Source organism: Sarcophilus harrisii, chromosome 3, assembly GCF_902635505.1.
Source record: "Sarcophilus harrisii chromosome 3, mSarHar1.11, whole genome shotgun sequence".
NCBI classification, from domain to species: domain Eukaryota; kingdom Metazoa; phylum Chordata; class Mammalia; order Dasyuromorphia; family Dasyuridae; genus Sarcophilus; species Sarcophilus harrisii.
This window is the reverse complement of record NC_045428.1, coordinates 542308983-542321072: the sequence shown is the minus strand read 5'-3', so window position 1 is coordinate 542321072 and position 12090 is coordinate 542308983. Positions and strand designations below refer to the sequence as shown.

Sequence of the window (12090 nt, the reverse complement as noted above, 5' to 3'; positions counted from 1 at the left end):
GCAGAGAGAGACAGAGACAGAGAGAAAGGTTAGGAGGGAGGGAGATGATCAGATCTGTACTTTTAGGAAGATCAATTTGACAGCTGATTGACTTGAAGCAGGCAGACTCAATTCCCAGCAGTAGTGCAGATGTGAAGTGATGAGGGCTTGAAAGGGGGGGGGGGGGGGGGGGGGGGGGAGGTAGAGTCAGAAGAGAGAAGTAGATGTATACAAGAGATAGTATCAAAGTAATATCAAAAGAACCTGGCAACTGATTAGATGTAGGAAAAAGGGAGCCTGGGGAGTCAAGAATGACACCTAGGTTTCAAGGCTATTAGAGGTTCTCCCGTGTTAACCCTCAGTCATCAGAATATCGTGTATAATGGGGCTCTTTTCTGCTTCACATGATGAAGAATCTCAGGCTTCTGAGGTTCCTGAATGGTTTCACCTTCCCCCCATCCATTAACTACCCCTTTCTGGTAAGCCTCAGGCTAAACCCAATTCACAGTGTAAAGGAGCAAATATTTGGGATCCTTTTCATGCTTCTTTCGTCCTTTCCTTACTCCTCCTATGGGTGCTCAGATGCTGCATCTACTGTGGCTACAAGTCTAGTTTTTTCCATGCTCACTTTTTGGCTGCTGAAAGTCTTTGAAAAAAGTCACAGAACTGAACTAATTTCACTCATCCTTAATACCTTGTTTATAACCTCTGCTGGCTCCTAATTGTTCCTTAACAATGAAATCTTCTATCAGGGTGGATGGAGTGTGCAAGGAAGACTAGCCCCTTTGGTGTGAGGGCTTACTCAGTCCTTTTCAGGGCTGCTCTCCACCTTTGATTTCTACCTATTTATTATCCAATTTTCATTTATGGTTCCAAGAAGCTGTAGGATGCAGCAGGGCCATACCCTGGCAAAGTGTTTTGGCAGATTATATTAAACTATGTAGCAGGTAACTGACAGGCCTCAGACACATCAGTGAGTTAGGCGATGTGTACCCCAAGCAAGGGAAGACTCCCCTTGACAGAATGAGTGGATGAGAACAATCTGAAAGGTGGTTGAGGCAGGTCCATGGGGCTTGGTCAGACACCAAAAACACCAAGGTCTTCCACAGCATCCTGGGCCATCAACTGTTGTTGACTATTGTCTGCCACTGTACTTCAATAACTCTGGAAGAAAAAATGAGGCTGACAACTTTGTGCAATTCTGCCTCATTTAAAACCAATTTATGTACAAGTGATGTCATTGGTCCTCTTCAAAAATGAAGACAAAAAAAAGATCATCATCCACCTTTGACTTTCACTCCTTATGCAAATTTTCTTTCCATTTTTCCTAAAATTTCCTTCTTTTAAAAATATTTTATTAATGCTCTTTTTCCACTGGTCTTTCCCAATCATTTCCCTCCTCACAAATAAACCCCCTTATAATAAAGAAATATAGCTATGCAAAATGAATGCTAAACAGAGGGATCTATTCTTTTCACTTCAAATCAATACATTGGCCATGTTGATAATATATGCTTCACTCAGTACCTCCAATCCATCACTTCTGCAATGAGAAGTGAAACATCACAGTGAACTTTTCCAAATCTCTTTTCTCCTCCAACCCCTATTTGCAGTCATGCAAAACCAACCACCCACCACCACTGGACAACAGATAATCTAGACTTTTTTGTGAAGATCAAAGGTAATACAATATCAATTCCCTCAGCCTCACTCCTCTTCACTGTTGCCCTCTTTCTCCCATTTCCTCTTAATCACAAAAGTAAAGAGATCAAAATAGTTAAGATTCCTCAATAGGCACCTTTGAACCCAATCCCTTCTCTCTCTTCCACAATTGCTCCAACACTTATCCCCTTCCTAACCACACTCTATCCCCATGCATCTTTAATTTCTCTCTATACACTAGATCCCTTTCCTCTGCTCGGCCCTCCCCAGTCCTGAAAAAGCCTTTTTTCCACCCTTCTGGTTCACGTTACTGTTCCATCAATCCCCTTTTTCCTCAATCTCCTGCAATTTCACAGTGCCTCGCCACTCTATCAAAACTGTCCTCTTCAAGATACCTTCTAAGAAGTACCTTCTAAGCACCAAAACCAATGATTAAGGCAGCTAAGTGGCTCAGTGGATAGAGTGTTAGTCCTGGAGTCAGAAAGACCCCCAAGTTCAAATTCTGACACATACACTTACTAGTTATATAACTCTGGGCAAGTTACAGTGTAACTCTCAGCAAGTCACCTAAATTACCTTAATCCACTGGAGAAGGATCTATAACTATTGTAGTATTTTACCAAGAAAATTACATGGACAGGATTGGTGTACTATGGTCCACAGAGTCATGAAAACTTGGACATGATTCAACAACTACAATGGTCTGCTGCTGGCCCTTTCTGTAACTTTTGATGGTGTTAACAATCTACCCAACATCTATCCCTCTGGTGCTGGACACTGCCATTTCTTAGTTTCAGAAGCACCAGACTTTCGTAGTGAATTCTGTTTAAATCACCAAAGAATTCTCTTCTCATTCTAAGCAACTTTCAACTAGACATTGTGACTCCAAATGTAATGCAGAATGGTGAGCCAAAGGGTCCAGAATCAAGACTGATTATTTTGCAAAAGTAAATAGGTTCAGTTCTGATGGATCAGGCCATCCTCAGCAACGAGATCAACCAAATCATTTCTAATGGAGCAGTAATGAACTGAACTAGCTATACCCAGAAAAAGAACTCTGGGAGATGACTAAAAACCATTACATTGAATTCCCAATCCCTATATTTATGCACACCTGCATTTTTGATTTCCTTCACAAGCTAATTGTACAATAATTCAGAGTCTGATTCTTTTTGTACAGCAAAATAATGTTTTGGTCATGTATACTTATTGTGTATCTAAGTTATATTTTAATATATTTAACATCTACCTGGTCATCCTGCCATTTGGGGGAGGGGGTGGGGGGGTAGGAGGTGAAGGATTGGAACAAGAGGTTTGGCAATTGTTAATGCTGTAAAGTTACCCATGTATATATCCTGTAAATAAAAGGCTATTAAAAAAAAAAAAGTAAATAGGTTCTCCTATTCCTCTAGCTGCTTCTCTCACTTGGTCTTCTTATAAACCTTCTAATATGTATATTCTTTAAGGTCAGTGCTTGTCCCTCTCTATGCTTTTTCCTGTGGCCATGTCATTCACTCTCTCAATATTACCTCCCATTTCTAGGCAGAAGACAATTAAGTCCATCCCTTCAGCTCTGGCTTTAAGTATTAGATGTGCATTTCTAACTCAGAGAAGGCTAATCAGCAAGTCCAACTGAACATGTCCAAGCTCTTTATCTTCTATGCTAAACCAGTTCCTTCTGTTGCACCACCATTAGCTGAGGCTCCCATATTTATAAAGCTGAAACTATCATTCAAACTTTCCTCTCTTTCATATTTATGTCCAAGCAGTTACCAGGTCCTAAGGATTCTACTTTTGCCACATCTCTCCCACCCTTCTCTTCCATTCTATTCCTACTACCATGATCTCAAACAAGTACTCGTTGACCCCTGCTGAAACTATTATGTCTTCCTAATGAGTATTCCCGACAATTCATTCTTCTTAGTATTAATTTTTAGACCAAAATTAGCACAAGCAGCATAGAATCAATGCATAGTAAGCTAGCTGAATATTTTATGTTCCAGCAGTGAGCACCTGCTCTCACACCAACATGTCTTTGCTCACACTACCCCCTGTGGTGAACTTCCTCTAGTAAACTGTTCCTGATCACAATTCCCAATCAGTAATTATATTTTCCCTCCAATCTTACACTGAATCTTGGGTGAATATAAATTGATGTTGTTTGTCCTTTGTCTAGAAGAGAACCATCAGAAGAGTGATGTTTTGACTTGCAAATGAATTAGATTTAAATGAGGCTGGGCTCACTCTCTCCTCCAAGCTCATGGGAATCCAGTGGAAAGATATAGGTCAGGATAACTGGAGATGATTCCCAGGTATAATAGGGACTTTGGTCTTTTTAAAAGCTAAGATCTTTCCCAGGTTTCAGTTTGTCAAAGGCAATACCCATTCAGTGATTTAAGGATTAGGTTAAAGAGGCAAAAGATGGTTTAGTTTGCTCACTTAAAAAAAAAAACAAAAAACTGGGAGGGTTAGACCCTCATGGTTTCTGGCCAGAAACAACTGCTGTTTACATTTACCCTGAGCCCAGAGTGAATCAAAACCCAAACAGGATCAAGTGAGGCATGGGCTGGAACTTATTATTGGCCAGTCAGTGAGAGCCAGAGTGGTTTGGGTTTAAAACATGGTCAAATAGCTCCACGTACTCCATCAAGTCTGGTTTTCCAAAGCTATTTCAAGAAATCATTGTTAAACAAACATTAAGATGTTACTATATGTAAAGCACTATGTTATGCTAATCCACCTTTAATCTGAAATTGCATATATTTGGGTATGTGCCCCATCTCTGCTCCTAAAGTGTGAGCTCTATGAAAACAGGAACTGTCCTTATGTAAACATTAAAATTTCTCTACAGCCTAACACAGTGTTCTCCTCACAATAGGCACTTGATAAATGTGTAAAATATTCAGGTCTATTTTCAGGGCTATGGTCAAAGGAAAAATAAGTCAGTCATGGTCATTGCTTTCAGGGAGCCCACAGTCTTTCAAGAAAAAAGAATGAAAAAGCAAATAAGCCATAATCCAAAGTTATGCTCAATGTTGATCTAGTTATACTTGGAAGAGGCCTAGATTACCACAGGCTAGGCCCAAGAGGGATAGGCTTCCCAGGGCAGATGGGACTGAAGAAAGGAAGAAATAAGGATCAATAGAAAGCACAATCAAAGGAGATAGAAGAGGAACATCCAGACGGTTAGAAGTGGTCCAAGCAAAGATGTGGAAGAGAAGGCACTAAGTGTGTGCAAGGCCTTTTGCTAGTTATCATTCATTAGCCACATCAAACTGAACCACATTATGAATTATCCACAAATAGTTTTTATCTCTAGAATTCTACCCTACTGCCTGCACACCCCAGACCTAGCATGCTCTGAAACTCTCTACTCATGCTGTACTTTTCAGGCATAAAAGAAATGCACATTAACATTGTGCAAATGATGTCACACAGAAAGTCTCAGCACCAAAAAATATTTATAGAAGTTCTTTTTATGGTGGCAAAGATAAAACCTAGAAAGATTTACATGAACTGATGCAAAGTGAAGTGAGCAAAACCTGTTTTTGAGATCACTGTTTGATGATCTCAGCAATATAATGATCTAAGACAATCCCAATGGACTTATGATGGAAAGTGATATATATATGCAGAGAAAGAACTGATATAAATCAACGCATTCTAGTTTTACTTTATTTTATGTTTTTTTGGTCTATTTCTTCTCTCATAACATGATTAATATAGAAATGTGTTTTATATGATTGCATATAAATAATCTAAAACTGGAACCAATTTTGAGGCTCAAAGGGGTAAATGGATATATTCAAAGTCACACAAATAGTTAAACATCAGATCAAGGAGTCAACCCAAGGTTTCTAATTCCAAGTTCAAAGATCTTTCACCTAACCTTTCTGTCTCTCGATCTCCCTCTAGACTGCTCTTCCTCCCTCAGTTCCATTCGTAAGCTGTCCATTTTTCATCTGTTTGGTTCACTCCATTCTGAAAAAAAATTTCCATGACTCCTTCTAGTCTACCCAGCTATTGTTCCATCTTTCACTTTTCCTTGACTGCAACATCCTTGAAAGAACTGTCTATCTCTCTAAACACCCAGATGGGTGTTCTCACATACATCCTATTCCTTGACCCTGATTTGAATTGATGATTCAAATAATCATCGATTGAGACACAGCCACTCAAACATCTTATATGATCGAAGAGTCACCATCCACATACCTTCTAGATTCTTTGGCCTTACTATCTATGGTTGTTTGGTTGTTGTTCTTCCTTCTCAGAGAGGACCAAAATGATATCACTAAGCTAAGAGTTAAGTTGCAGTGTATCTGACTGTGGATAATCAGACCAATATGAGCTCAGAATGCTCTACAAGAGGTCAGGCAAAAAAGTGGACATGTGGGGCACATTCTCTAAATTTGCCCAGCTCCTGTTCCTTTCGAGCCGCTGTAATTCTGCTTTGCTCAAAGAGCATAGAACCTTCATTGATGGGTCCTTTGCCAGTATCTCCCATGGCATGCAATCCATTCCAAAGTTCTGCACAGAGTGTTCTTGTAGCATTTCTTCTGATCATCATGTGAACACTTCCCTTGAATGAGAGCTCTCTATAAAACAAGACTTTTAGGCAAGCATACCTTTGGCCTTCTAACAACACGACCAGTCCTTTGGAGTTATGTTTTCTACAGTACAGTTTGAATACTTGGCGGATTTGCTCAAGAAAGGATCTCAAGGTTTTAATTTTCCAGGTGATCTTCAGAATCTTCCCAAGACAATTCAGATGGAAGTGATTCAGTTTCCTGGCTTTGCAATGGTAAGACTGTACAGATTTCAGAGACACAATAATTCTGTTTCAGTTCAGAATTTGGTAGAATTTGGCAGAATCTAATACTTTTCTTATCCTTTAGAGCTTCCAAAACACTGAGCTCTGGCAATGGATATGTCAACTTTATTATCAATGTACATCCCTAGAAAGTGTGCGGCCAAGGTATGTGAACTTCTCCACAGCATTCAAACTTTTCCATGTACTGTAACCAATGGTTCCACATATGGAAGATGTGGTACTGGCTGGTGGAGCACTTGTATTTTCTTGATGTTAATTATTAGGACAAAATTAGCACAAAAAAAAAAATCACAGAACTGATTCATACATTGTTGGATTTCAGCTTCAGCAGCTGCACTGAGTGCTATCTTTGAAGAAAACATCGTGCACCAACTTCCCCTTTACTTTTTGACTTTTAGGTTTTTCAAGTTAAATATTTATCATCAGTGTAGCAGACCATAATGGCTCTATCACTACATCCTTACTGTCCCCAGGTGTTTCTGGCTTACCTGCCATTGCAAACTAAAGACCCCTGGATCTTCTCATCTACCTTTCTTCTACACTCTAAGAACCACTGGACCTTCTATTTGTCCATTTCAATTAAAACTTTTTATATATGTTGGTTTCCCTTCAAAAATGTCCCTTGAGAAGAGGGACGATACTGATTTTCTATTTGTGTTCTTCATGCTTAGCACAGTGTTTCACTCATAGTAAGAAGGCAGTAACAAACGCTTTTCTATTCTATCCCATTTCATTCCATATTCTATAGCAACTACAAGATTACAGTAACAATAGCTCACATTTATATAATGTTATCAATTGTACAATAGCTCCAAGGGAAAGAAGGGCAGGGATTATTAGTTCCATTTCACAGGTAAGAAAACTGAGGTCCAGAAAAGAAACTCAATTTGCCTGGAGTTAGAGAACCAGACTGTGAGCTCACTTCAGAGAAATACTGCCCTGTTTATTGAAGCCTTCTGTAAGTAAAGTGAGGATACAGTAAAATGAAGAGAACAGATGAGTCAGAACACAGAGAAAGACTTCTAGAAATGGCTTTGAAGAAGCATTTGGGGAATGACCAGTGCAGAAGGGTTGACACACCAAAAGAGTCAGAAGTCCTAGGTCATGTTCCCTGCCCTAATACTTCTAAAAAATCCCAAAATGTGAGAGATGGAAGGGGCCTGAGAGGCTAGTTAATCTAACATGTATCTCACAAGATTATCCTTTACAACAGTGGTTCTCAAACTTTTGTTTTCAGTATCTTTATCCTATTAAAAATTATTGAGGATCTCTCCAAAGAGTTTTTGTTTATCTGGGTTATATTTATAGACATTTACCATATTGGAAATAAAAACTTTTTGAATTTGTAGACCCTCTAAAAGGGTTTCAGAGATCCCCAAGATTCTCTAGACCATACTTTGAGAAAATAATGTTCCACTAGTTCTTGCTTAGTTGTTAGGAAATTTCACTACACTACACCAAAATCTGTCTCTTTAATTTCATATTCATAGAATGTTGGGGCTAGAATTCACCCTCAGAACCCACAGTCCAGGCCATACTGCCCCCAAATCTCCTCTGATTGGCCAACTGTTTAGTTCTGAATTGTCTTAAGACTATTGTCCTATTGTCTAGGACTCACTCTTGGTCATCTAGCTTCTGCTTGAAGATCTTGGAAGAGAATGGAATCTGCTACCCCCTAAGTCAGCCCATTCCACCTCTAGGGTTTATGCTGCTAGAAACTGCTTCCTTATAATGGAGCCTCAACCTTCCTCTCTGCATTACCTCTAATAATGTCTTATGGGGCCTACTGGAGCTAGCCTACTTCCTCTCCCATGTAAGGAGGGCCTTTTAAAGATTTAAGACAATTATGATCTCTTTCCATAGTCTTGTCTTTTCCTAGTTAAATATCTCTAATTCCTTCAACCAGTAGTTCCTCTATTACAACCTTCTCTATTCCTTGTTCTTCTCCTGCTTGCACACCTTCTCAGTGGCCACAACTAGTCATTTTTATCTCCACACCATTTTTCATGTCCTTTCTTCTACCTATGCCTTATCCAAGTCGATGAGAAAAAGAGCAAATACAAATCTCTAAGGTATTCTACTGAAGATCTCTTTCCAAGCTAACCTCAAAAAATGAGGTTTTTTTTAATGACCATTTGGGGAAAGGAAATGGCCACCCAGCTAGTTCTGAATCTATCAAGTAATGTTATTGTCCAGGTCACAACTCTCCATCTTTGCAAAAACAACAACATAAATTATCAAATGCTTTGCTAAAATCTAGCTGAAACCTTTTCCCAAAGCCCATTGATACGGAACTCTTTTTATTGATAGAAATGAATACCGAGTTGTGTGAAGGGTGGAGTGGAGCTGGTGAGATAAAGAGCTCAAGAGTTCAACAGTCCCCTTTTGGGATTCTTCAGAGACAGTGCTCTTTAGTAGTCTTTTTCAAATTGTTGAGTTGCTTCAGATGCTTTTAGCTTCAAGAGAGGGAAGATGACAGAGGTCAATCCCACTTCAGATTGCTGAAAGAAAACACAAATCCAGGACTCTTTGCCTCTCTTGGTTGAGTTGATTTATCTCATTCTCAATGGAAGAACTCCTTTACTCTTACTCTGATTTCTTTTTTGCTATGATTTGGACAAATAAGTTTTTTTTTTGCTATTTCCTATATATATTCATCATGGAACTGGTATTAGATGGTCAAAGGGTCAAGCTTTGTATATAAAGTTTAAAGTCTCCCTTCCACAAGAAATGTCAAAGTGATCAGAAGTTAGTTTGAACTCAATCAAATCTCCTAAATCATGGTTTTTTAAACTTGATTTTCACCCATGAAATTTCTAGGTGACCCCAGGTATATAGATATATAAAACAGGTGTACAAATCAAACAATTAATGATAATAACTCATACCCCATATGGGGTCCTAACACAATTTAAGAAGCTAGGTCCTAAATGAATATTTAAAAGAGTAGATATACTTCTAGCCTAGTACTTCCTCTCTCTAAGGAGAACAGAAAATCTTGCTCTTAAGGAGCTTACAGTCTAATACAGAAATGGCATACAAAAAACTATGTACAAACAAGATATAGATAGGATAAGGTGGAAGTAATCTCAGAAGGAAGGTGCTGGCATTAACCAGGATCAGGAAAGATTTCTTGTAAAAGGTGGGATTTTAGTTGAGAGTTGCAGGAAAACCAAGAAACAAATATGAGAAGACAAAGAATTCCAGACATCAAAGACAGCCTATGAAAATGACTCAAGTTAGGAGATGGAGTGTCTGGAGTGAGACACTGCAGGGAGGCCTCTGCCACTAGGGAGGAAATCCAAAATCTTTCAAAAATCACTGAAAGCAGCTGTCATCACATCAGCCAGTTCTTCTACCATCCTGGGATGGAGGTCATTTGGCTGCAGGGACATGAGTCACTCTAGGATAAACTAGATGCTTGCTTATTATCTCCTCACTTATCTTGGGTTCTGATTCCCTAAAAGCAATTTTTTTCCTTGTCCAGAAATCATTATTCTTGGCAGAGAAAAATAGAAGTAAAGTAAAATTTTATCAACTTTGCCTTCTCTGCATTGCTTCTTGTCATCATTCCATCTACCCTCAAGCAGCAGTCTGGTCCCTCCTCGGAGCTTTTTTCTCTTTGACTCTGAGCAACAGTAGTTATGATAACCGTAACTAGCATTTACAGAGCACTTTATAAGGTTTGTAAAGTACATACATTATCTAATTTGACCCTCCCAACAACCCAGTTAGGAAGGTACTATTGGTTTATATTTTACTTATAAGGAAAATGAATCTGACAGATGTAAAATGACTTGCTCGGGTTCATACAACTAATGAGTCTCCGAGGCAACATGTCTTCCTGAAAAGACTTGACTACCTCCCTATATGTCCTCACATGTAAAATTGAAATGGATGGAGTTGGATGGTTTTGCAGTCTTACAGTTCTTGTGTTCTATGATTCTATCAGGATAATAGCCAGGACAAAAATGACATATTAGGCGCATGAAGGATCCTGAACTACTTGAAGGCCCTGGGGTACTAAGACTAATTGATCTTAGATTGGACTCAATCTCCATGTTAATATAATAGTTGGATTAAATAATATTTAAAGCGCCTTCCAGATCTGGCATTATATGATGCAATGAGGATTCTATTAGGATGGTAGATAGATTATAATTAGAGGAACCTGGTGTGAGGAGATCAGACCCTTGGGTTCTAGAGCTCAGATCTTGGAGGGGAAAAAAGGTGCTCATATCTTTGGGGCTTGAGATTTCTGTGTCTCTCCGCCCCTTCCCTCTTCTTTGTGTGTGAAGCTGCTGCCTATTTGTATCAGAGTCAAAGGACGAGGCCCTCCAACCCACTCCCCGCCTGTTTCTCATTTATAAATAAGGGAGAGGGTGTTGGATTAAGGAGCTCCAGGGTCCCTCACAACTTTAAATGTCCAATCTTGTGATTTTTTCCCCATTCCTGTGGGGGAAAGAGAGACTCTGTGGGACTCTTCCAGGACTGTTGGCTGCTTTAGCTACTAGGTACTGCTGATGTCATTACTTCCAGGATCTATTACCTGATCATTTTAGCTATTCCCTCCCCTGCTGTACTACATTTTAGTAGAGTTGCCATGATTAAAATCTTCATTGCCCTGTAGCCAAATACAGGATGAGACTGCTAATTTGGCCAAGTCAGTCTTTGGACCCCCGCCATACAATCCCTTCGGGAACTTTCCAGCTTTTGATTATCTTTTGATGATTTTACCTGGGTGGCAAGATGGAGTTCAGAATCTCTTCCGCCTGCTTGGAGGGGTCTGGGGCAGTAGAGGTAGAAGGGATGGCCTTGCTTTTAGGTGGCTGTGGGATTGGCCCTGTAACCACTGGCTGCTGGGGGCTGACCTTCAGGGGACGGGCCTGAGAAGATGACAGAGAATTTCAGAGACCTGGCCCCCACAACTGGTCCTGGGCTCTTTTTCTGTGTCTTTTCCTTCTCCTCTTCCCTTCCCTCTTTTTCTTCTCTCTCTTACTCCTTCCATCCCCCATGCATCTGCCCTCATCTTTGCCTTCCTTCCTTTTCCTCCTCCTGCCCTCACCTTTTCCCCTTTGTCCGTGTCCTCTTCTGCGATTCCTCCTTTTGCTCACTCCCTCTCCCATCCCCCTCACTTCTCCTCTCTTCCTAACTTCCACATTCTCTCCCTTCCCTCTTTGCTCTTCCCTCCTAGTCACCTCCCTCCCTTTGCTTTTCCCACTTTCTTCCTCTCTTCCCAGCCACATTCCTTTCTCCTTCGCCTTCCTCTTCATGCTTCTTCCCTCCTCAGTCCTCCCACTATTTCTTCCATCCTCCCTATCCCTTTATCCCCATCCCTCCTCCCCCGTCCACTCCTCTCCCGCTCGCTGTTTCTACTTTCTCTTTCTTTTCCTCTTCCCTTCCACATTCTCTTTACCTCTCCTCCCTCCCTGCTCCCTCCCTCCCTGCAATCCCCATTTCCATTCCCTAGCTTCCACCTTGGGGCTCCGCTTCTCTGTGTTCCGGCTCACTAGCACCGGGGTGTCATACTTGAGCAGAGAGTCAACTGGGGGAATCATGGTGGCTGCTGCAGCAGTGGCTCCGCAGCCTTGTTTACTGTCACCATGGAAACTGAG

At 40.4% G+C, this 12090-nt stretch overlaps 1 protein-coding gene across 1 annotated transcript in view; it reads right to left on the bottom strand.

Moving 5' to 3' along the window:
- DNALI1 (dynein axonemal light intermediate chain 1) overlaps positions 1–12090 on the bottom strand; it is a 20648-nt gene extending 8558 nt beyond the window's left edge. Inside the window, exons 1-2 of the mRNA XM_012545915.3 lie at positions 11953–12090; positions 11213–11361 (exon numbers count right to left, since the gene is read on the bottom strand). Coding sequence (XP_012401369.1) covers positions 11213–11361; positions 11953–12033 — 230 coding nt within the window. The 5' untranslated portion in view covers positions 12034–12090. The remainder of the gene's footprint in view (positions 1–11212; positions 11362–11952) is intronic.